Source organism: Protopterus annectens, chromosome 16.part0 (assembly GCF_019279795.1).
Source record: "Protopterus annectens isolate FY-2018-M chromosome 16.part0, PAN1.0, whole genome shotgun sequence".
Classification (NCBI taxonomy): Eukaryota; Metazoa; Chordata; order Ceratodontiformes; family Protopteridae; genus Protopterus; species Protopterus annectens.
Genome location: NC_056750.1, coordinates 659,813,569 through 659,839,433, shown reverse-complemented (window position 1 = coordinate 659,839,433; position 25,865 = coordinate 659,813,569). Strand labels below are relative to the sequence as shown.

Sequence of the window (25,865 nt, the reverse complement as noted above, 5' to 3'; positions counted from 1 at the left end):
CCAAATAACATGAAAGCATCACTGAGCCTTCGGTTTGAATTTCGTCACCTCCATAAGCAACAAGTTTTGCACTACTGGCCACATTGAGTTGTTCATTAGTTCTCACTTTAGCAAATGTGTCTGCTGATATAACATTACACTTTGAACCAGTGTCTACTTTAAGCTCTTTGGATTTATCATTGGTCCGGACTGTACAAAATACTTTGCTCTTTGCCAATAAATTCACTGCACCGACTCTTTCACCAAGTACTGATACACCATCTATGTAGAACGCTGACTGCTGCAGCTCTACTTGATCAACTTGCTTTTTTGTGTGACCTTTCTTTACAACTGTGTGGGGTTTACTTGATATACAAAACTTTTGAAAATGGTTCCATTTTTTACACTTATGACATTGCTGGCCAAATGCTAAGCATTTCTCTCTTTTAGACTCATGATTTGCATCACAATTGCAACAGTTAACAATAAAGCTGGACTTGGGTTTTGCTGATTCACACTTGTACTGCACTGAGGAACATGCTCCTTTAACTGAACTAGTCTTAGAACTTGCAGGAAAGCTATGTGGTTTCCCAGGTGAGCCAGAGGGGGGTGTGGCTGCCATGTGCTTAGGCCTAGTTCTGTTTGCCACATATTGCATGCTATCTACATTTGCTCTGGAGCCTGCTGAAACTATGCTCTTGTCACTTGCAAGCATACTTGTGTGTTTTTCTGTCACTTCATGGATTTGACAAATCTCAGTGGCTTTACTCAACATTAAATCAGTGTCATGAAGCAAAATCTTTCTCACAGCAGCACTATTAATACCACACACAAGCCTGTCCTTTATTAACTCATCTTTTAAGTCACCAATTCGACACATCTTGGCTTTGTTTCTCAGGTCAGTTATATAAGCTGCAAACGTTTCTCCTGGCTTCTGATTTCTTGAGTAAAACAAATGCCTCTCTAATGTAATATTTGGGAGTTACACACTTCTCTAAACTTGGGCTTCAAACACTTGGGGTCTTCCCTTGACTCAGCCTGCACAACAATAAGACGATTTTCATGTTCTCCCTCATATACTGCTGGTGCATACACAAATAAATGCTCTCCTTCTATGGCATCTGACCCAGCTAACTTTAGCAAAATGAATGCCCTGGTGTATGCATCTTTATCGGATAAGCTGCTTGTATAAAAATATCGTAATCTTGCTCAAATATTCTCCAATTCTCTGCAATATTCGAATCAAACACAAGTGGTAAGGTCTTTCGAAATCCGTCTGCCATATTAACACATACCAGTGAAGGGTTTTGCAAATAAGCACAAACACGTACACATATGCCAGTATTTGTAACTTTGCCCAATAGCACAACAAGCCTCTGTGTAACTGAACTTTGCAAAATAAGTCTCTCGGGCACTGTAATTCTCTTGAAATTACTGTATTGCAAGAACTCACCTCTTATCAGTGCAAGAAACATATCAAATAACTGCACGATGCAAATGAACTGGGTAAGAGAAGCTCAGAGTCAATAACATTTCGAAGTAATAGCACTTTGTGAATAAACTGTACACAGCACATTGAAATTTCTTCAAAATTGGCGGTACCTTGCTAGACAATTCTTTACAGTGCAAGAAAAACTCTGTAATGTCGGCACTTTGCGAACAGACGCACCCAGCAAAATAAACTTTTCGAAATGGCTATACTTTGACTGTACTTCATGGAACAGTTGCACTTTGCTCACAAACTCTTTGGAGAACATACACAGTAATAAGCACACACTGTAAGCACTTTTACACACTGAAATACTTTGAATAAATCTAGCTATGCCCTATATACAATATGAAGTTGTAGTTATGCGAAAACACAGCACTTTGCCAAAAAAAATGTAATTGCCTTGTGTTATTTATGCTTAATGTGCCCTTTTTGCCTTATTATATTTGTTTTGCTCGTTTAATCTCTTTCCATGGCCATTGTACTTTTCTTGTGCTTGTTTTACGGTAAATGTGCCCTTTTTGCTTTAAACATACTCAGTTTTCTTTAATCATGCTTGTTTTACTTTTCTGATAATTGTTTTGTCAGATATCTTAATTTTAAACATTTCCCTTAGTTAATAAACCTTTCCTGCCTCCCGCTTGTTTAATAATGCGGTTTGTGCCTTGTAATGCTCCATTTTATCTTTTTTATAAAATAAGCAGTTCATGCGAATTCCCATTACCTTGGATTCTTTTTTTTGCTCTTTTTCCTGCTTGTTTCTCTCAGTTTACCTTCGCTGTCATCTCTGCACCTCATGGCTCTGAATATTATTCTCTGCGATTCCAGTTCTGACACCATGTCACTCTCCTACTCTGGACACAACAGAAGAATCTTTGTGGGTTCTGTTCACGCAGCTTTATTATATACAGACACATCACGACAGAAGTTTACTGACTTCAACATAAGTAACTTATATACAAATTAACTACATGCTCACTCTCTGGCTGCAGTCTAAAAAAAATGGCACTTGGAATAGCACATGCCTGGTATTTATATGTGCTTGCTCAGTCCTTCACATGCTTCTTAAAGACACAGCACATACACTATGATCTACAGTCAACAATAAAATAATAATATAGCTCAAAACCAATCAACCCTGTCATTAACAGATCATATATATGAAAATATGAATTCTATCTACATATATCTTAACCAGATATTTAGCTACCACATTGTAATTAATTTCATCACTTAACATCAAGGACATTCTTTCCATTTAAAACCGTTTGCCCACTACTATACCAGCACCCTTATCTGTAGGGTGGATTTCAAGCTGTAATAAAGTTACACAGCTCGATTGATACACGGCTTTCACCTGGTGTTAAATTATAAAAACTATGTCTCTATGGTGCAGAAAGCGCAAGTCTTATATTCTCATCACATAATATTAAAAACATTTCAACATTTGGGCTCATTACAGGATTGAATGTACTTGTCTTTCTAAATAAGCCATTCCCAGAATTCAAATGTTCACCAAACATCATTGATAGTGAAATATTCCTGACAAAAAATCTTAAATCATTCAGTACTTCTGAGAAATCAGAGGCTTGACTAGGATCAAAAGATCATAGCAAGTTACTAGGCTACTGGCCTTGATGCCCTTATAATCCTAGCCAATAAATTATGCCATGTTCCCACAAATCAGCACCCGATGCCCCTGTCCAGCAGGTACACAGGTGGAATCCCAGGGGTGTATTTTCTATTTCCCATGCAGTCATCCAGGTTCCTCTTAAAGAGGGTTAATGAGGTACTCTGCGTGATGTGGAGAGGGATTCTATTCCACAGATGGAGGAGCCTCTGGGAGACAAATCTGTCCCACCAGCAAGTTCTATGGATGGTGCAGACCAAGTTGAGGGTTTGCATGCTAGTCAAGCAAGTGGAGTCTGGCTTGCGGATATGCAGCAATTTTATCAATGTGCGGTCAGAGATTGCTCTGTATGCCAGACATAGATCACCTCTGAGGGGTCTGTATGAGATGGAGTAGAGGAGCAGGGCTTTTAGCCTATCCATGTAGGACAGATTTTTGAAGCCCTGGATTCTCCTGGTCAGGAACCTCTGTGGTCTCTCCAGCTGTTGCATGTGCTTTGCGAGGTGCATGCCAAAAGGGGCATTAAAGTCGATAATGGTTCTGGTAAGGGAGGAATACAGGGAAGTTATGACTTCCTTGTTCCTGGAAGAAATACCCTTACTATTGAGGTGAGCCATGTAGAAAGCTCTCCATACAGTGGAGGCAATGTGGTGGTCAAAAGTTAGATTGCTGTCAACTTGCGTGCCTAGGTCCCTCACAACTGCTTGCATGCTTAGAATGTTGTTATTAATGTGATAATTTGTGGAGATGTCACTCTCCCCAAAGGGGATGATGATGCATTTTTTTTGCCATTTAGTTTGAGGTTGTGTTTCTGACACCATTCATTTGTCTGGGTGAGACCCTCTTGTAGTATGTTTACATCACTAGGGGAGTTAATGACAGCACCCAGCTTGCAGTCGTCTGCAAACTTGGTCAGCCATTGACCTTTCTGGCTTGCACCTCGCAGAAGTACATTCCAAACAGCAGGGGCCCCAAGATCAATCCCTGGGGTACTCTGCTCATTACGGGTCTACTAATTGAGGTAGCTTCACCTATTTTGACTGAGTGACATTTATCACTGAGCCAATTAGCTACCCATCTGGTCACATATGGATTTATGCTAAGAGTTTATCTATTATGCTTGAGTGGGAAATAGTGTTGAAGGCCTTAGCCAAGTGAAGGTAGGCGGCGTGCAATGTCTTCCTCAAAGAAGTCTACCAAATTTAGCAAACATGATCTCCCCTTGAGAAAACCAAACTGTGTGAGATCAAGTGTTTGGAGGTTGCCGATGTCCTTGTTAATGTGGTCCATGGTAATGCATTCCATGGCCTTGCAAATAAGGCTAGTTAGGCTGATGAGTCTATAATTGCCTGAATTGGTGGACGCTCCACCTTTATGCAGAGGGATGATGGTGGCTGTCCTGCACTTGGCTGTAATAAAACGGGTACTCAGGCTTAGGCTGAATAGAGTGCCTAATGGTGCTGTAAGTTGATGCAGGATGCAACCTGGGATGCTATTGGTTCCAATGGAAGTTGTGTTTTTAGCCTTTGAGAGGGTGGTAATGACTTGTTCCCTAGAGATAAGGGGTGGGGGACAGGTGCTGGGGATATCCTGGATTACTGATGGTGGGGATAGAGGGGTGAAGTTTTCACTGAACCTGTCTGCCAGCAGGTTGGCTATATCCATGGCATTTGTGTACTTGGTGTCCTTGACCATCAGTTCTGAGCAAATTTGGGTGTTTCCCCTTAGAATGAGGACGTATGTTAAGAAGACCTCATGATTGTCTTGAGTAGATGTGGCCAATCTGGACTTGAAATTGGCTTTGGGGGATTTTACTAATACCCTTATTTGCCTGTTTAGGCCAAGGAGAGACTGCTTCCAATTTGGCACCTGTTCCTTCTTCGTCCTGGACAGCAATTTATTTCCTTTTATTGTAGAGTTTATTTATATAGCCGATGTCCACCAGACAGGTTTACTCTTCCTTGAGCAGGAGGATTTTGTCCTGTCAGGTATTGCTGAATCCATGCATTATATAAATGGTAGTATAGTACTTTGGTGAAGGTTTAGACATTAGTGCCAGTTCCTACTGTTGGGGAGGTGGGCTGTGAAGCTGTTTACACATTCCCTCAGGAGGTTGTTCATAGGTAGGTACTAGGCTAGCGGCCCAAGGGCCTAAGTAAGCCTAGACAACAAGGTTCCCTGGCTTAAGCCACCCAATAAAGTTATTTTCCTGTGCCACTGTCGAGCAGAGCCACAGAAGTGATCCCCAGGGTGTATTTCCTATTTCCCATCCACTCATCAAGACTTTTGTTAAAGATTGCTAATGAGAAACTTTGCTTGACATAGATGGGTAGCTTGTTCCAGAGTTTGGGAAGTCTCTGGGACAGGAATCTATCCCTCCAGTTTGTCCTGTTTATTGTAGTGACAAGGTTTAGGTCCCTACAGCATGTAGCTCAGAGGGATTGGGAATTCTTTAGGTGTAGCATGTCCAACAGCTCTGGATTTCAAATACCTTTATATGTTAGGCAGAGATCACCTCGGAGTAGGTGATATGCTACGGTGTAAAGCTGGAATTTTTGAGACGGTCAGTGTAGGTCATCTGTTTGAGGCCAGTAATCCTCTTTGTGAGGTACTTCTGTGGCCTTTCCAGTTGCTGCAGATATCTTGTGAGGTACATTCCAAAAGGGGCATTGTACTCTATAATGGGTCTAATGAGTGTTGAGTAGAGGAGAACAATGACCTCTTTTTTCCTGGATGAGAACCCTTTTGTGACGAGGTGTGCCATGTAGAAGGATTTCCTGACTACTGTGGAGATGTGATTATCAAAGGAGAGACTACTGTCCACCTGGGTCCCAAGGTCTCTTATCACACATTTGGCATTAAGTAGACTGCCGCCTATATGGTAGTTCATGGGTGCAGAGTTTTTACCAAAGGGGATGACAATGCACTTTTTGGCATTGAGCTTGAGGCCATGGCTCTGACACCAGGCATCTGTCTCAATGAGGCGCTTCTGTAGGATGTCCACATCATTTGGGGACTCGACTATGGCTCCTAGTTTGCAGTCATCTGCGAACTTCATTAGCCAAAGGCCTTCTGTGTTAGCCTGTACTTCAGAGAAGTAGATACCAAACAGGACAGGTCCCAGGACTGAACCCTGTGGTACTCCACTTATCAATGGTTTGAAGTCAGATTTGGAGTCTGCAACTTTTACATTGTGGGTTCTGTCAGTGAGCCAGTTGGCAACCCATCTTGTGATGTAGGGATTTATACCTAGTTTAGTGAGTTTACCTAAAATTCCAGTATGGGGGATGGCGTCGAAAGCCTTGGCGAGGTCAAGATAGGCTGTGTGAACCACCTTACCCTCATCTACGGCTTTGGTGACTGCCTCAAAGAAGTCGATCAGGTTCAGGAGGCATGATCTGCCTTTCACAAACCCGAACTGGGTGGGTTCCAGAGTTTGGAGGTTACCAATGTCTTTGTTTATGAGTTCCATGATGATACATTCCATAGCCTTAAAGACCAGGCTCATCAGGCTAATATGGCGATAGTTCCCGGGATCAGTGATGGCTCCCCCTTTGTGGAGTGGGGTAACTGTTGTTGTGCGCCATTCAGTGGGCACAAAGCCTGATGTGAGGCTATGATTGAACATGGTGCTTAGGTGGGGAGCCAGTTCATTCTGAAGTTCGTATAAAATGCAGCCTGGGATGCTGTCCAGTCAACAAGGAGTTGACGTCAGGTGTGGAACACTGGTCACTCATGTTGGTAATGACCAGGTCTAGGATATTGTTGCCCCTGGTGGGGGTGTGGATAAGTTGATCCAGGGCATTGGAATTTATGAATTCCAGAAAACATTGAGCGAAGGAGTTGGGACATGAGTAGTTTTCCCAGTTAATGGTGGGGTAGTTGAAATGGCCCATTATTAGGGTGTTTGGTTGAGCCCTAATATTTTCCAGTACATCAAGAAAAGAGGAGTGGGAATCCTGGGGCATGGTGGGAGATCTGTAGCAAGCTACAATTTGGATTCCAGTTTTGCCCAGAGTTAGTTGCACTTGGATAGCCTCAGATGCATTATGCTGAGCAACTAGCCTGGAGGTGTGGATATCCTTAATGAATATGGACACACCTCTGCCTTTGGTGTTCTGGTCCAGGTTAGGTGGCCAAAAAGTGTGGTATGAGTTATAGCCTGGTAATGCAGGGGTGCTCTCTGGAGCCTTGAACCAGGTCTCAGACACTGCACAGATATCGATGTTCTCCATTTTAAGGAGTGCCTCGAGGAAGTGCATTTTGAGATTTAGACTTCTAGCATTGAGTAGCATTACCCTCAGTTTTTGCTTGCCTCTTCCTGTTACGGTGGTGAATTTCTCATTTGAACCTTGCCTAAAAAAGGCACTATAGGGGTGGCAAGAGCCTTAGCCAGTATCTGGCATCCCAGGGGTGACAAGTGCAGGCCATCTCTGGCAAAGCATCATGGTCTGTTGACCATGTCGTCCCAGGCAGACAGATACTGGATCCCCTTAGAATGATACCAGAAGCTTAGCCAATTGTTGAAGTCAATCATTTTGTCCTTGTACTGCGGTATCATTCTGGGCGATGGCAGGATGCTACTCAGGGCTAGGGTTGTCCCTGCCTGGGCTACCAGATCGGAGAGCTCTTCCACGTCTCTTTTCATGTAGTCTAGGGAGGTACATCTCAGATCATTCATACCAACATGGGCAATGACAGAGTCATATTTGTACTTGTTGTGGAGTGACCTGAGTGCGTGGGTTATGTGCCGGATCCTGGCACCCGACAGGCAGCTGACAGTAACCTTCTACTTGTTTAGCCTGGTGAGTGGGACATCAGTGTGCCTGACTATAGAGTCACCTATGACTAGTGTGTTGGGTACATTGTTTTGCCTTATGGGCTGTGGTTGACTGGCACACTGAGTCTGTGGGCTATGTGTCATTTGGGTTGTGCTGGGGGTGAAGGTTGCTTATGTTTCTGCTTTGGAGGTTTCTGTTGCTTGAGCAGATTATTACTGAGAGCCTCCGTGAATGTTTTTGTGTTTCTATGTCTGGATTTTGGTGGTGTAGGTTTAGTGGGATTGTGTGATGAGTATGGTGTGATGCAAGTCTTTACCTTCTCCTCTTGACTGTCAAGTTCAGTCTTGTTTGGAGAGAGCTTTACCTCCAGTTTGTCTAGGTAAGTGCATCTCTCACAGGGTGTAGTGTTGGGTGGTAGGAGGAGAGGGTTGTCTGTGTACATGAGGCAATTGCTACATTGCCCCAAGATGCCCAGATTCATCAGATAGACAGGAGAGAACACTGGGAGCTGACCCTTTGACATGCCTGAATAAAAAACTGTTTTCCTCTAGACAAGTGAGGAAAGTGAGTACAAGACCTGTTTTTCTCTAAGCAAGTGAGGAAAGTAAGTACAAAAACTGTTTTCCTCTAGGTAACGAGGGAGGTTGAGTACTGTAGTAATTTGTAGCTATTTAGTAGTTACAACAAGTTCTGAACAAATGCTGAGCATGAATAAGCAAATTCAAGTGCTAAAACTAAGAATCTGTATCTGAACTAGACTAGTTACAGGACAGAAACAAGTGCAAATGCGGGCTTTTAAATCAGGAAGTTGAGAGAGATGGAAAAACTGCCCAAACGGCCAATAACTACAATTTCTGGGCCAGAAACCACTTCTTATGTGGTTGATAGGTTACCTAGTGCTTACCACTTCCACTGATAAGCCAGCAGGCTTCCCTCCAACACAGACAGGCTTGGGGGGCTCAGAAGCTTACAAACAGTCCTGGATATAGCAAATCTGTATCTGGACTAGACTAGTTACTGGAAAGGCAGGAAACAAGTGTAAATTGTTTTTGTTACAGTTAAGCAGAACACAGGGAGATTCTAGCAAAGTTTTTTTGTAATCAGCTTTGGAGAAGTTTTTTTGTTTGGGGGGGAATCAGGGGAGATGGTGACTTCAAAGGTGACCGTTTTGTTGTCTAATCTTACCAGGGATAATGACACTGCAGGGATACTGCAGTGGTTTCCTGTGTTGATTAGCACAAAGTCCAAGATGTTGTCACCTCTTGTTGGGATGTCAACCAGCTGGTCCAAAGCACTGGCATTGATGAAGTCAAGAAATCTTTGAGCATTTGTGTTCTTGCTCGAGTCATTCCTCCAATCAATATTTGGGTAGTTAAATTTGCCCGAGATCAGGGTACAGGGTTGAATCTTAATAGATTTGAGGAGGTCCAGATAGGCAGCATGGGCGTCCTGAGTCAATGTTGGGGGCCTGTAACTAACTATGATTTGAATAGGGGTCTTGTCAACTGTTAACTGCACCTAAAGAGGCTCCTGTGCATCATACTGTTTGACCAGTCTGGAGGTGTGTATACCTTTAATATATATTGAAACACCACCTCCTTTGGCTTTGCTGCCCTCAGTTTGGGGTCTGTATATATGGTAGGATGAGTACCCAGGCCAGACTGGGGTGCTCTCCGCAGCTTTGAACCATGTTTCTGTGACTGCACAGATGTCTGCATCTTCCAGAGTTAAGAATGCCTACAATGAGTGCAGTTTCATATTGAGACTCCTATTGTTCAGCAGCATTGCATTTAGAAGAGATTCTCATGTTGGTAGTTTTGACCTCACGACATTGCCTAAAAAGGCACTATGGGAAAGGAATTAATGAAAGTCCTTTGTTAAGCACAGGCAATTATTCATCAATTAAAACACGTGAAGATAAATTAACAACCAGATTACTCAATGTCTTTTCCTGGTTTTCACAGATTCTATCACTGTAGAATATGGCATTTCTCCCTTCTTGATTCTGCTCCATGACTGATTCTTCCTGTAACTCTGCTCTATTGGCATTGGCTCTGGTAGCAAAAATCAGAACTACTCTGTCCAGACATTTTAAAAGAAGTATCAGCAGAAGGTTCTGAAATAATATTTGCAGTCACTTTATCGGTCCGATTAACAGTTTTGCATAATATATTTAATATATTTCAAGACTCCTGTGCCACTGGTATTTCCTCTGGAAACACCACATCACCTCTTCTGTTTGTCATATCCACTGACTCAGTATTGCTCCTTTTCACAGCCTCGGCACTTTAATTCTATTTCAAGTGGCCATGAAAAAAGTTGACCCTTTCTAAAATCTTTCATATCACATTGCAATTTCTTTAATTTAACAACTTGAAGTTTTTTCTCATAACTGGCCACATTACTAAAGTTCTTCACCAGGCACTTTATAACATTCTGCCCTAAATGTCTTATTAATTTCTTCCTGTATCAGTTTTATTTCATCAGCAAGTGCTTGCTCCACTAAATATAAAAAGTCAATAAGTAGCTTTAAATAATCAGTACTTAACTGAATATTCAAATTCTGCCACTGCTTAAGAAGTTTGGAGTATGTATTCCCATAAGTAGGCATCTTATAAATATGTAAACCCTGTGGAATGGCCTTGAAATGAATGGCAGCCTAAAAATGCATACGCTGCCACTGACAGCATTTATATTTTTAGAGAATATTTTCTAGTTCTCTAATTATGCCATGGCTGAGAATTGTCTACTGTGGTCCATTCCATCTTGTTTGTTTGTGTCTTTCGGCTTTTCCCAGTTAGGGGTTGCCACAGTGGAACTCCGGTCCGCTAATGATTGGCAGTAGATTTTTTTACGTGCCGAGTTTGCCAGCCCTGACGCAGAACCTTCAACGAAGGTACGCCCATTCACGCGTGTTTCCACACAGAAGACGCTCTAGCTGAGAATCGAATGGCACAACGTCTTGCTGTGAGGCGACAACGCTACCGCAGCACCACCACCGCAGTACTGTGGTCCATTCCATCTACTTTCCCCAAATTAAATAAAAATAAATAAACAAAAACATGTAGCAATTCCTGTTTAGAGAGCCAGAAAATTAGACAAGATTGATGTCTGGTAGATAAAGTTTTTTTTTTTTGTATCTTTTGTGGTATAAAAAGAGTACTGTTTTTACCAAAATCACAAAGGGAGGAAGCTAACCAGCTTAGTGTTTTGGAATGACCTATTCATGCTAAATTTATTTTTGCATTCTTTCTTCTCAGCATAGTGGACTGATTCAGAAGGACCCCTTTCATCTGCAGTCTGAGATTACAGAGCTTGACAAAAATTACATATCAGTACATACATCTGCAGAAAATTTGAAGCTAAGTGACATAGACAAAATCAGGATAGTTCTTATACAGTACAATATTAATTAACAGTGAAGAAATAAGAAAAAGTTAAACTTTAAAATGAAGGATTATAATGCAGTTTACATGCAGAGCTGGAGAGAATGCTGTGATGCATTATAGTCAAATTTAGAGAATAAATACAAAGGAGGAGGAGAGGGGTACAAAAAGGAATAAAGGAGATACTTGGGGTAAAAGAGAACAAGTGGAATAAAGCTGTCAGTGAAAAGGGTGTCAGGAAATCTAACAGGGTGACGGTCATTACAACAGACGTTAACTCCACAAGCTGCTCTTTTGATAAAGACATCCCTTGGATAACGATCTCTAACGATACATTCAAGTGAGCATCTCAAATAACTAGGTCATATTTTACATGCAGATTGAAGAGCAGAATACTAGTTAAGCCTATGTTTCCTACCCCTGTCTTCCTACAAATGTCACACCAAGTTCCTAATCACAGCCAAGTTATCCAGTCTTCCTCTGGTGTGTTAAGATTTCATCAAGGTGGGTGTACATGTTTTTTCCTGACATTGTTCTTAGTGTTAAATGTCCAGGATTTTGAGTTGGTGAAAGCCCTACACTGACTGTTACTGTGCCCAAGATCTGGGATCATGAAGTATTTGCTGCTGCCAGTTGAAAGCCTGTCAGGTTTAAGAATGAGCATGTTATAGCTGGCAAAGCTGACACAACGAAAGCATTGTCTTCAGCAGATTTCATTTTCATATTAATTTGAAATTACAACCTGTTTCACTGAACTGACTTTTTTTCTCTGGGGGAAGTGATGTAGATGCTATCTCTTGCATGTTTCCTAGTGGTTACAGCATTTTTTAAAATTTTTATGTTTCACTGCAGTGGTTGTTCAAAAGTAAATTTATTTATTTATTTATATTTGTTGACCGGGAGTGTCCGACTAGACATAGGTCCATTTTCAGCGGAGGCCCGGGGAGAAAAGCTCCACAGTTAAAATAAACAGACAGTAGTTACATTGGATTACATAGCGATTAACAATTTACATAGCAATTACTTACAACATATTTACAGATGAAGAACATAGTACATCAGTAGACAACTAGAATCTTTATCTGTGAAGTACATAACAGACATTAACAAATGTTAAAATAAGAAGTTCCTGCTGTATAAGTACTAGGATTATGAGCATCTGAGCTTGCTATAATCAAGGATCAAGGTAGTTAGTGGAGTGGAAAGAAAGGTAGTGGTTGGATGGGGTGGGTGATATTAGAGTGGGAGTTGCAAGGGCATAGCCAGCATGTTTTTAAGTGCGCTTTTAGTAAAGTTTTGAAAGTTTTGAAGTGGGTGCATGATGGTACGGAGGTAATTGTGGGTGGGAGGGAGTTCCATAATTTGGTTATGGTGCAAGAGAATAGTGCTTCACCAGCAGAGTTATTGGCTGTAGTGATCTGCAAGTGATTTTTGTTGCTGGATCTTAGTGGTCTGGTGATGCAATAGGGTTGCATTAGATTCTGGAGGGATGGGACATTTAGTGGATGGTTTACTAGTTTGTGGGCGAGTGAAAGTTGATACCATTGAAGGAGGTGAGGGAGTTCAAGCCAGCCCAGTTCAGCAAGTGAGAGACAGTGGTGACTAGGGTAGGATGCCCCTGTGGCGAATTTGGCAATTTTGTTGTAGCAGGTCTCTAGCTTGTTTAGATTGCATTGCCTTAGGTTGGTATATATTGGAGAGGCACACAGTAGGGTGGAGATAAGGTGGGAATTTGCTATTGAAATCTTTGCTGCTTTGGTGAGAAGATGCTTATTTCTGTATAACGCTCCCAGTTTTTTGTGGACTTTTGTTATGGTCATGGATATGTGAATGTCAAATTTTAGTTTATTGTCTATTTCCACTCCTAGCAATTTGGTGTGTTCATATAGTGGTGTTGTCTTTTGCTGCGATGTTAAAGTGAGAGTTGTTTTGAGTATGTTTGGTGAGTTGGAAGATGAGTAGTTTAGTTTTGTTTGGATTGAGTATTAATTGGGCATCGGATAACCAAGTTTCAACAGAGGAAAAGGCTTTCTGTGTGACTTTTTGCAGTTTGGGTAGGGACTGGGCTGAGCAGATGATGGTTGAGTCATCTGTGTATTGTATGTGTGCCATGTTTGGTGGCAGAGGCTAGATTATTTGTGAAAACAGAGAAGAGTAGGGGTCCAAGGATGGATCCTTGGGGAACCCCTATGGAGGCAGGTAGTTGGGGAGATATGTCATTCTGCCATACAACGGATTGTTGGCGGTCAGACAGGTAACACTGAAACCAGTTGGTGACTGATTGTGAGAAGGATAGGTTACTTGAGGACAGAGATAAGTTGTTTGTGTGGGACCATGTCAAATGCTTTAGACAGGTCTAGGAAAGTAGCAGAGGAGAGATAGCCATTGTTTTTATGCTGAAGGATAGTGTTAGTAAAGGAGAGTAAGGCAGTGGTGGTGCTATGGTTTAGTCGGAAACCATGCTGTGTATTTGAAAGGAGGTTGTTAGTAAGGAGGTAGTCTGAGACCTGAGAGTGTATGCATCTCTCTAGTATTTTGGAGAGTGGAGAGAGAATAGCTATGGGGCTGTAATTGGTTAGTTCTGTGGAGGGTCTGCCTTTGTGGAGGGGAATTATATGTGATACTTTCCACAGTGTGGGAACATAACTTTCTGACAGAGATCGGTTAATCAAGATGGATACTGGGTAGGCCAGAGCATCAGCTGCAATTTGTAGGTATTCACTTGGGAGGTTGTCTGCTGATAATTTGGTGGGTTTAAGTTTAGTTAAGAGTTTTTTTATGGTGGAGGTAGGTACAGGAGAAAAAGAGAAGGCAGTGGGGAGATTAGTAGTTGAAGGTATGGGTTGGAGGGGAGGGGGTTGTGTTGTTTAGCTAGTGATAGTATGGTTTGTGTGAAGTGTGAGTTGAATGAGGTAGCAATATTTTCTGAGGAGTGAGGGCTGTTAGGAGGAGGGGTACTGACTTTACCTGGGTGGAGGATGGAGCTTATGGAGGACCAGAATTGTTTGAGGCTGTGTTCGGAGGAGGCTAGGGCAGACTGGTAGTATTGGAATTTGTCCTGTTTTATTAGCTTTTTGACTCTATTGCGTAGTTCTAGGAATTTCTGTCTAGTTGAGGGGGTCTTGGTTTTGCGCCAGTGCTCCCAGGCTTTATCCCTGTTTTTCATTTCTGACTTAGTGGTTTTCTGTAGCCATGGGGAGGGTTGTGCTTTGATTCTGGAAAATCTTATGGGGGCATGGTAATTAAGGATGCTCAGGAAGGTAGTATTAAAAAATTCAACTGTGTCATCAAGACTGAGGTACTTTAGAGGATGCCAGTTACATTCTTTGAGGGATGAGATGAATGTGAGTGGGTTAACGTTTATTTTTTTACGTATCTGACAGTAGACGACAGGTTTAGCTTAGTATAGGTATTTTTTCAGTAGGAATGTTGGGAAGTGATCACTGAGGCTATCTGATAAGCAGCCTGTTATATATGACTGACGGCTCTTACTGACTAGTATCCAATCCAGGGTAGTGTGCTTGCTGGAGTTTTTATTTATCCTGGTTTGCGACTGGACTAGTTGGGTGAAGCCATGAAGGTTTACATGATGGGTTGGATGATTGCTGGAACAGGATTGCCAGTCAATATTGAAATCACCTAAAATGATAGATTCTTGGGGGAGATGGTGGGTAGACCAGCTGAGGAGGTTTTCTAGTGGAGGGATGTTCTGGCCAGGTGGGAAGTAGCATCCAGTTGTGTTGATGGTTTTGTTTTGGTTTATTTTGAGGTTGGTATATATTATTTCTTCATTGCCTATTTGTGGAGCTGATGATTTTAAGATCTGGATGTTTAGATGCTGTTTAAATATTATAGCTACACCGCCTCCTTTCTTGTTTAGCCGGTCTACTCTTAGTATGCCATAACCTGTAGGGAGTATTTGCTCACTGGTAATGTGAGGTTAAATGAGTATTCTTTGGTGCAAAAATCATCTATTTGTAGTTTTCACTGACATACTGCTATCTAGTCAGGAAAATATAGCATAAATCTAGGACATCTTTCCCAGTGTGAGTTAAGAAGTGCATAGTCACAAAAGTACTATTCATTCACAGTAGTAACTGTTTTAGTCAAGGAGCAAATTGTATGGGAATTTGGTATGTTCAGGCTGAAGAAGAGCAAAGTGCTCCAGCATGTTGTCATCATCAAAGAAAATACCGTGGGGATAGTAAAAAAAACTCTTACTGATTACTAGGCTAATGACTCCAGGGGGCTTTTTAAGCCAAGTCACGCTTCCCAAGAATCAAACCCTCGAACCTTGTGTCTTTGAGTTAAGCACATTAACTGTTAAGCCAACTCCCATCTCTTCATAGAAGAAACTTCTTCTTAAATATAAATGTAGACAGAGATGTCCATCACCGGACTGAGTGAGCTACTGTCTCTTTTGTTAAACTGCTTTGGCACAACTTCTGCACCGGCATATAAAAGGACAACCAAAATACTGGTATACAGTTTTCTCATTATTATCACACCGTACTATGGATGTAAAGCATGGGTAGCCTGACAACATCTAAACTGCCTGAAAAGACACTACCGATGACACCTCAAAAAATCCACAGTAAGGCAGTTGGAAGATCATGTTGGTAAGACCAGCACTAAGGCATTGATCTACAGCAGCGCGTTCTGCTGAACAGCACAGCATACTCAGATATCTGATACTTGACTCCATAAATGGATTATGTACCCCATCTCAGTAATGGAGAAAGATCCTGTAATGGCTAAAGAAACTGGTATAAATATATATACTGAACACGTACCTCTAGAAATGGATATAAACATCACAAAGTAGGAGACAACAGACAGCAAAAAAACAGCTCTTGGTAGTGTCAGAATTACCTTCAAGCGGTGAGTGGGTGCTTTGAAAAGAAACATTCTGAAATTAAAAATGACTAGAGAGGTCCTGTCAAATATAACTTTCCAGTTGTGCGCTGAATAATCACTCTGATACAGTACTTTTAACTTGCAGGGTTTATCAGGGATTGGTGCCAGGGCCTTCTCTTTTCCCTATTCTTAAATTATTTACTTATTTTTATGTTTGCTTTTGTTTACTAGAAATTCTGACTGGGTATTTTATCCATTTTCAGTGGTGGCCTAGGGAGAAAAGCTCTCAAAATTGTAGAGGTACAATATTACAAATTATTTATTTATTTATTGTGTTTGTTAACCAGGAAAGACCACTGGGCCTAGGAACAGCCCATTTTCAGTGGAGACCCAGGGAGAAAAGCTCCACATCAATTACATACAAAAGTAAAAAATATTAATACATAGGAGATTTTGAGCAGAACTATCATTTCATTAATTACATACAAGTGATCCTTGATTACAAGCAAAAGTGAAACATGTTGATACATAGAATGAGGTATTTTGAGCAGTACTATCACATGAAAAAAAAGTAATAGCAATTATGTTTTACAGTCAGGTAATGCTGCCATGGTACAAAGCTTAGATAATCCCTAAAAAGCTATACAAAACAACTGAATTCACTAAAATGCAATACATAGGAAATACCACACAAAGATATGAAGTGTATGAAGTTCTTAGACGTGACACTAGTGTTCATTACAGAACATCACTAATGCGGGAACTTATTACCATAGATGGAACATCACTAGCAGTAGAGCATATTAAACTTTTGGCAGCTAAAATAGTCTGACATGCATGCACATTCATGCTGATATGTAAACTGATAAGAGAACAAACAATAAAGCATATATTTTTTACAGGAGGAGTGCAAGAAACTCACTTCATTAAGATACAAAAAACTAGTTGTGACGGAATACTTCAGAAAGTAAGAAGAAATCTTGAGTATTGAGGCATTTTTATCTTGGAAATTCAGAATATTTGCAGATTCTTGTATAACTTAGATGTAGCTTGAGGTTGGTCTTAAAAGCGAGGAGGTTGTTTATTTGTCTAAAGATAAAGGGAATAGTGTTCCACAATTTAGCTATGTTTTCTGAGCATAAGGAACCCACATGTGAACTACTTGATTTGGGGGATTATATTAGGTGTCCATCCGTTGTTCGAACATTCCTTTTTATCAATAAAAGGCTGGGGCGTTTTAGGGATAGTGTAGTATTTTATGTGTCATCGTTAGCTGTGTATCTGATATGTGGTGTGTGGGTTCTAGTCAATTCTGCATACATTTTCTGAAACAGGAAGTGCTCTTCTTAAGTATAGCTATGAATGCAGATGATTGACACATTCTTTACTGAGATATCAAAACTAATTACCTGCAGCCCTATACTGCAAGCTGACTAAACTTCATTGCCCCACTTGATTTCACAATACAAGCTATTGATAGGATTGACAGTAAATCAGTTATGACTTTTGGCACTATATAAATAATAGGTAATGTGTCATCAGTTCATGATAAAGATCTTCTAAACAACATCAGTCAGATTTCTCAGGAAAATTACTGAGGTGTTTTTCTAGCTCCAGCCCTGCCTTTCAAATGCTACACAGACAGCAATAGGCAAATTAATGTTGCAATTTTAGCAATGCTATAAATTATCAGACTTACTAGCACATGAAGAGAGAAAAGTCCTTGCAAACCTGGACTATGCTTGTCCTAGTAACTTAATTTTGCTACAAATCCCAACTTATAATAAAATTCTGTGAACAAAGTACTCAGATAGGTAGTGAAAAAAATACCACTAGATATCTGTATGACAGAGCAATCCTGCTACTTGCCACAGCAGTCTTTAAAATAACCAGTCTTTTGCGATACCCACATTTACTTTCTATAAACCTATGATTAAAAGTTATTCCTTCAAATGCAGCACTGACAATATTCTGTCAATAATCACCCCCCCCCCACCTTCTAGCCATTGGAGAGACTGCTTTCTCAAAAACAGGGCCAGTCTTCTGGGACCAGTTTCTAGTCCTCCATGGGTTCAATATAAAGCTAAAAGAATATATATATTTTTTCAGAATGCAATTCAAATTCTTAAGAGACAATTGTTAACGCATATCTCAGTAAAACTGTTCTTCCCCAAATGTCAAGAAATGAAAAATAAAATTGCAAATGTGTCAAATCAGATAAAGCCACACAAAACTTAAATCTCGCCATGTGCGGACTATGTTTTTGAGATAGCTGTAAATGATATAATACATTTGTTGATTACTTAATAGTAATAATAATAATAATAATAATAATGATAATAGTATGGTATTTTCCAATTATACATATGTATCTATCAATGTTTTAATTCACTGAGAACATTTCTCTGTAAATTAAATTGGCAAGCTTTTCCTCTATTGTTCCTTTGTAATTTCTTTAAATTGAACAAAGTATGCACTTTTCTCCGGGGATCTTGTTTGTCAGCAAACCAGTGAACTTACCCAGTAAACAAACAAAAATAAAGTAAAAATGAAATATATATATATATATAGAGAGAGAGAGAGAAAACACAATGCATGGGGAAAAACAGCAAGCAAGCAAATTTGCCAAATACAAATGGGGGGGGGGGGCAGAAGGCAAACAAGCAAGCAAGTGCAGTTTTTGAGGATGGATGTCAAAGTAACAGATTGTTCTTAAAATGAAGAATTGCCATCCACCTCTTTGCTGGATGTTCTTGTTTCCTCCTGCCTTCTTCCTGTCTGTCCCAAATCTTCTTCACCAGATTGTTTTCTGCTTTCTGCATATCTGCCCAAACCACCATAGTCTATTCTCTTTGTCATTTTCTGCAACTGGAGATACTCTGGCCTCTGTTCAGATGTCATCATTTCAAAGTCACAAACTTAAAGTGAACGTTACTGTCATTCAGACTATACAACTTGTGCATCACTGAATGAAATTTCACTACTCCTTCTCAAAGTGGAGGCATTTCCACATACAGACAATCTATAGTACAACAGCTACTACTAACATGACACGTTATTTTCTTAAACTCTAACTATTAAACATATTGACTGCACATACAGGACACTTTTTCCATGTTAGTCATTATTACAGAGTTGCTTTACAGCTTTGATTAGTGCACAAAAATATGAATTTAAGAATCTGAGTGATGTTATTACACATAAATATTACTGCACAAAAAATATAAGGTACTGTCATTGGAATTTTCAGCAGCTTTTTTCAGAGTTCAGAGTTCAATATGATGTGCAGTTAGTGTGAGTTTAGTATTCTTACAGCCTGTGGGAAGAAACTCTTATTGAATCTGTTTTGCATCTCATACTACGATAACCTTCACCAGAAGATAAATAGGTGAAAAGTCCATGAGCAGGGTGGGTGGTGTCTCTGGTTATCTTGTTGGCCCTGCTGAGACACTGCAACAGGTATATTTGTTGGATGGCTGGGAACATGGTCCCAATGAACTTCTCTGCTTCCCTAATCACTTTCTGGAAGACCTTGTGGTCTGAGTTGGAGCAGTTACTGTACCAGTTTGCAATACTGTTGGTTAGTATATTCTCTATGGTGCCTCTGTAGAAGGTAGTGAGGATTGGAGTGGGCAGGTTTGCCTTCCTAATCTTTCACAAGAAATGAAAGTGTCGCTGTTTTTCTTTACAATGGCAGTAGTATTAATGTTCCATGTTAGGTCATCTGTGATATGTACCCCAGGAATTTTGTACTTTCCACTATCTCCACTATTTCATTATGGATTGTTAGTTGAGAGTGTGTTTTATGCCTTCTGAAATCGACAATGATCTCTTTGGTCTTGTTCAAGTTTAGAATGAGGTTGTTGTCGCACCAGACGATAAGATGACTAACTTCCTCCCTGTAGGCTGATTCATCACCATTGCTATTGAGACCAACAACAGTCGTGTCATCTGCAAACTTGATGATGTAGTTTGAGTTAAGCTTGGCAGTACAGTCCTACCTTAATAAGGTGAAAAACAGAGGGCTCAGAACACAGCCCTGAGGAATCCCTATGTTCATAGTGATGCTCTTGGAGGTGTTATTGCCAATGCATAGTGTCTGTGGTCTGTCTCTGAGGAAGTTCAGTATCCAACTGCATAGGGGAGTGTTTCCTCCCAGTTGATCAAGTTTCTTTATCAGCTGTTGGGGCATCACTGTATTGAAGGCAGCGCTAAAGTCTATGAACAACATTTGCACATAACGGTTCTTGTTTTCCTCATTTCGTTGTCTGTCCCACAGTGACATTCGCACATAATGGTTCTTGTTTTCCTCATTTTGTTGTCTGTCCCACAGTGACATTCGCACATAACAGTTCTTGTTTTCCTCATTTCGTTGTCTGTCCCACAGTGACATTCGCACATAACGGTTCTTGTTTTCCTCATTTCGTTGTCTGTCCCACAGTGTACACTGTACCACCCATCTCAGGTAAGTCATCTCCTTTACCTCTGGCTTCTTGAACTGCTCTGCCTTTACTGTCCAGGTTTCTGTACCATACAGTAGTCCTCGTCACACCACTGCTTTACATACCCTACTTTTCAGTTTTCTTGGCATTCTTCTGTCACGCTCTACCCCTTAAACTCTGCAGCAGGTGGCTTCAGCCCCTCTGATTCTAGCTTTTACCTCCTCATTCAGACTTCCCTTCACAACCACCCATCCCAGATACTTGAAGCTGTTAACCTGTTCCACTATTCCCTTATAGCTCAATTCTCAACTTCTTCTGAGTTCCCCTATTTGCTGACATTACAACTGTCTTATCTGTACTCGGTTTCTTCCTACGTGCCTTCAGTTTTACATTCCATTCCCCTAGCCTTTGTAATTCCACATCATTTGTGTACAGCACCTTTGCTGAACTGTCTCCTTTGACTTGTTTACTAATGTAGTCCACTACCAGTATGACGAGCAGTGGGCTCAAAGTTGAACCCTGATGCATACCCACTCCCACTGGGATCCCCTTTGTGAGACTGAACATTGTTTGTACTTGAGTCATCGAGAGCTCTTACTCCAGCCTGCACTACTTCTGCCAATGTTTCTGGGACTTCAAACCACGGCAGGACTGCCAAAATCACCTTTCTTGGGACCTTGTCATATGTTTTCTCGAAGTCTAGGAATGCCCAGTTGGCTCTTTCTTCATCTGTAGCTTCTTCTCAAATGTTTGTCTCACTGGAAGCATTCAGTCATGTGTGGTTGATGACTAGGATAATAGTAATGATAACAGCGATGACGAATCGGTAACCACATGTCTTGAAGGAGTTACAGAGATGATGTTACCCATAATGCAAACAAGCGGGTGATTCTGTAATGTAACAAAGCTGACACTCTAGCAGCAGTTGCACAGAAACAATCACTCAGTGCTGCATGGCTCACTAACTTATTAGTCCACTGATAAGAATAGTCCAAGGCAACAGGAAGTCTCTAGGTTATTCTAGATTTATCTGCCTTCACAAATATCAGCATTCTAAAATCTTATTCTGTGACCCCCCATGAAGACTTCGTAGGTTGGGTTGGTTTTAGTCTGGCATCTCTTAGCAGACCAGTTTACAATGGCTGACCACACCAGAAGTACAAGACTCCAGATGACATAGGTATCAGCAGGGTGAATACACAGGCCTCACCATAATGGAAAAGTCCTGCTCCAATGACACGGTGAAATTAAATGCAAATGATGTGATCAAAGTACTCTTTGCTAAGGCTAATTTAGTACCTTATTTGCACACATTGGATTATGGAAACTGTTATGGTAACAAGAAGGCACTCTCACCTTGTCAGAGGGAGTGATCAGGTAGACAGCTTCCAGGCTAGGAAGTGGTTCTCTCCTCTTGTTGATGTCTTCAACAACTAAACATAAAGCAAGAAACAGAGATGGTGATTAAATGCATTACACACTGCAGGTTGCAAATAGGTTTTTTTTCAGCATTTCTATAACTGCTTCTTAGAACGTCTCTTCCCTTGCTCCAAGTAATGCCTAGCAGGCACCTATACCCTTAAGCAGTACATCTGCCTTCTTAACTTGTTTCTATGATAGGTTCATCAATATAAGCCTTTATCGGCAACAGCACTGAGGACAAGTGTATTAATGGTGTGTTTGTCATCTTTCTCTGTAAATGTAATTCTCAAGGAAGAGCATTAAGATGACAGAGTCAAACAGTAGAACAACACTGTTTACAAAGACTACAGATTACTTTCTTCTTCTGTGTCTTGTTTTGTTGCAGAAATTGGAAGCAACCTTCTTTGCAGGTATTCAGATGAATACATTTCACTATATTCTGATACTACTGTACATAAAGGTCAGACGTTGTTAAATGGAAAGATTTAATCTACAGCATTAACCTGCAGCTGTTCAATAAATGGCAGTGCCGCCCAAATGTCAAATTGTTCTCATTACAAAGACTTTTTTATTCCTTTTAATGCAATTCTGAGTGCCCTATACAAGGAAAACACTGGGCAGAATCAATAAAGCCTGCACTAAGTGTACATGATACATATTCAATAAAATTCTTATCACATTTTTTGTGCTTTCTAGTCGCTCAGAAAGATTACACTAAGTGTACATGTAGTCGACACTTTGTGGTAACCTTTATGAATCCCTGTCCATATTTAAAGCTGCAAGAATATCAGTAGTAAAACTAAAATTAGGAGGAAGAAGGTACAAGTTATGTCTGTGTCATCTGTTAACTCAGAACAGTATACACTTAGTGTAGGCTTTATTAAATACGGCCCATATTTGTCTTTGGTCGATATAGTTACTTACACCACTTCAACTGGAATGTATTTTTTGCTGTACAAGTTAATGGAAGAAAACTAGCATGCATCCATTCCATTTTTTTAATGCTCTGTATTCAAAGTTTCATGGGACTACATAAAGGAAATCACACACAATAAATCAGGACAAAGGGAGGACAAAGAGAACAGGTAAACTGAATATGTGGTGTGAAAAGGAGAAGCCATACTGTTCTTAAACAATGAAGATACTCTAAAAATACAAAATAGAGTAAGCTAGGGACAAAAAAGAAGTCAAGTCTTACCATAACGTTAGATCTGTGTTGTTGATCTTTGTTCATTCATTACTGATGGGTCATCTGTTCTGTCCTCAGAACCGAGCCAGCCAAATATCAAGCTCGCATCAGTCAAAAACTCTCGAGCCAAGGTCCTACCCGGAATGCTCTGCTCTCAGTTACCTCAGATCGAGTTTGCAAGTTAATAGACAAAAGTAGAGGCTACCTCTGGTCATAACAGACCTACAATAAAGGAATATATGAGATCAACCAGGAACCTCCGGAGGGGGATGGAGGGTGGGAAGTAATGAATGAATGAAGATCAACAACACAGATGGAACATTATGGTAAGACATAACTTCGTTATTTGATGTTGTTAATCTTCGTTCATTCCTTACTGATGGGAAAGAGTCCCCAGCTACAAGTATCCCTGGGTGGCCCTCATGGAAGGACATTCCTGAGCACCATGTAGCCAAAAGAAGCTTTACCTCTGGAGGCCAAATCGAATTTGTAATGAAGAATAAAGGTATGAGGTTTGGCCCAAGTCGCAGCTGAGCAAATATCATTAAGAGAAGCCTTAGCATTGAAGGCTGTTGAAGTTGCCATAGACATTGTAGAATGTGCTGTGACTCTGTGAGGCAAGGTAACATTGTTTTTGTTGTAGCTAAAGGTAATACAATTTCTCAACCATGAAGCCAATGTACCTTTTGAGACAGGATGACTTTGTCTTGGTCCAGAAAAAGCCAGGAATAGTTGGTATGGTTTACGGGTAGATTTTGTTCAGTCCAGATAAAATTGTATTTGCCTATGAACATCCGAGGAGTGCAGGCAATACTCTCCCTTGTTAGAGTGGTTAGGAAAGAATACTGGAAGGTCAGTAGATTGGTTGACAGACCACTCTGACACCACTTTTGGTAAAAAGGAAGAATTAGTTCTCAGTGATACCCTATCCTTATGGAAGATAAGATAGGGAGGTTTGATGCATAAGGCTTGAAGTACTGACAAGCATCTGACCGATGTGATTGCAATCAGAAACAAAGGTTTCCAAGAGAGATATTTTACATCACATGAAGACTCAGGTTCAAAGGGGGGAGCTGTTAGAGCTTGCAGAACCAAGGCCAAATCCCAAGATTGTACCAGTTCCGTAAAGGGAGGTTTTGAGTGGAGAACCCCCTTCAAGAAAGTTTTACAGAGTCTTTGTGACATAAGCGAAGAATCCTGAAAACCAATGTGGAAATTTGAAATGGCAGCTAAATGCACATGAATAGTAGAGGCAGACACCCCAGAGTGGAAAAGATGTGATAAGTAATCCAAAACCACCGAAACTGGGGCTGACAATGGGTTTCATTGTTTATTCACTGCCCATAGAGAAAACCTTTTCCATTTATTGAGATAGATTAGTCTGGTGGATGATTTATGAGATGCAATAAGGATACTGCGCACAGGGGAAGAGAGGTTTTCCTGCCTGGCAATCACTGGAAGTGAAGAAACCAAGCTGTCAGTTTCAGGGTAGTTAGAATGGGGTGAGTCAAACCTTGCGGTTGGGAGATCAACGTTGGGGATGGATTGAGGATCCACAGTTGATCTAACAGGTGAGGCCAGAGGAAGGGAAACCAGAAATGTCGAGGCCAATATGGAGCAATGAGGATCACTTTGCTTTTCAACTGTCGTGCTTTCTTCAGAAATTGGGAGATGAGGGGGAAGAGGAGGATAAGCATAAAGTAGACCCAAGGGTCAAGCGTGGACTAGAGCGTCTCTCGGTGACTGTCTCTGAGGGGGGATCAGGGCAAAATAGTTCCTGCACTTGTAGTTGATTGGGGAGGCGAACAGATCGCAGGAAGGCTGGCCCCAATGGTTGATGATTCTTGCCGCTATCATAGGTTTGAGGGACCACTCGTGAGGTTGTAGAATGCACCTGCTCAATTTGTCTGCTATCACGCTGGAACTCCCGGGAATGTCCATTGCTATTAGAAAGCGTTTGGAAGCTATCGCCCATTGCCATATTCTCAAGGCCTCTGGGCATAATGGGTAAGATCTGGTGCCCCCTTGCTTGCTGATGTACCAGACCACTGACATGTTGTCTGACTGGATCGCAATAGTCCCTGATGGAAGGATGGAATGAAATGCTAGCAATGCTAGTTCCAGGGCATTGATATGCAAAAGGGCCTCTGTCTCTGACCAGGTGCCTTGGACTGAGTTTCCTTGACATAGCCCCGCCACCCCATCAGGGAGGTGTCCGTGGTCACCATGGCTTTTGGTTGATGGGGGCTGAAGGGGCGAGACCATTGCTGGGGATTTTGAGACATCCACCAGAGTAAATCTTGCTTGCATCTCTAAGTTACACTTATCTGAAAAGACAAAGGATGTTGTAGAGGGTACCACTGACTGAGAAGTAACCAGTGAATGAGCCTCATGTGGAATCTGGCTAGAGGAACAATGGTGATGCCAGTGACCCAAGAGTTGGAGTATAGATTGAGTGGGAGATTTGTGGTGACAGAGCAGTGGTTGAACTTGTTGCCTTATTCTTTGAAGCCTGTGGTCCGGAAGAGATGCTGTGCAATTTCTCATGTCCAACACTACCCCTATGAATTCCAAAGACTGAGCTGGGGTCGTGCTGGACTTCTCCCAGTTTATAGTGATTCCCAGGCATCCAATAGACACTTGGTGGGGGCGGTGAGGAGCCAGTCATCCAGATATGGAAACGCCTGGAA

The 25,865-nt window shown here is 41.1% G+C and overlaps 1 protein-coding gene across 2 annotated transcripts in view; it reads right to left on the bottom strand.

Annotated features, from left to right (window-relative positions):
* Positions 1-25,865, bottom strand: part of STXBP1 (syntaxin binding protein 1) — an 890,876-nt gene that overhangs the window by 433,155 nt on the left and 431,856 nt on the right. For both annotated transcript variants that reach the window (XM_044058397.1, XM_044058398.1), the window contains exon 4: positions 21,921-21,997. In XM_044058397.1, coding sequence (XP_043914332.1) covers positions 21,921-21,997 — 77 coding nt within the window. The remainder of the gene's footprint in view (positions 1-21,920; positions 21,998-25,865) is intronic.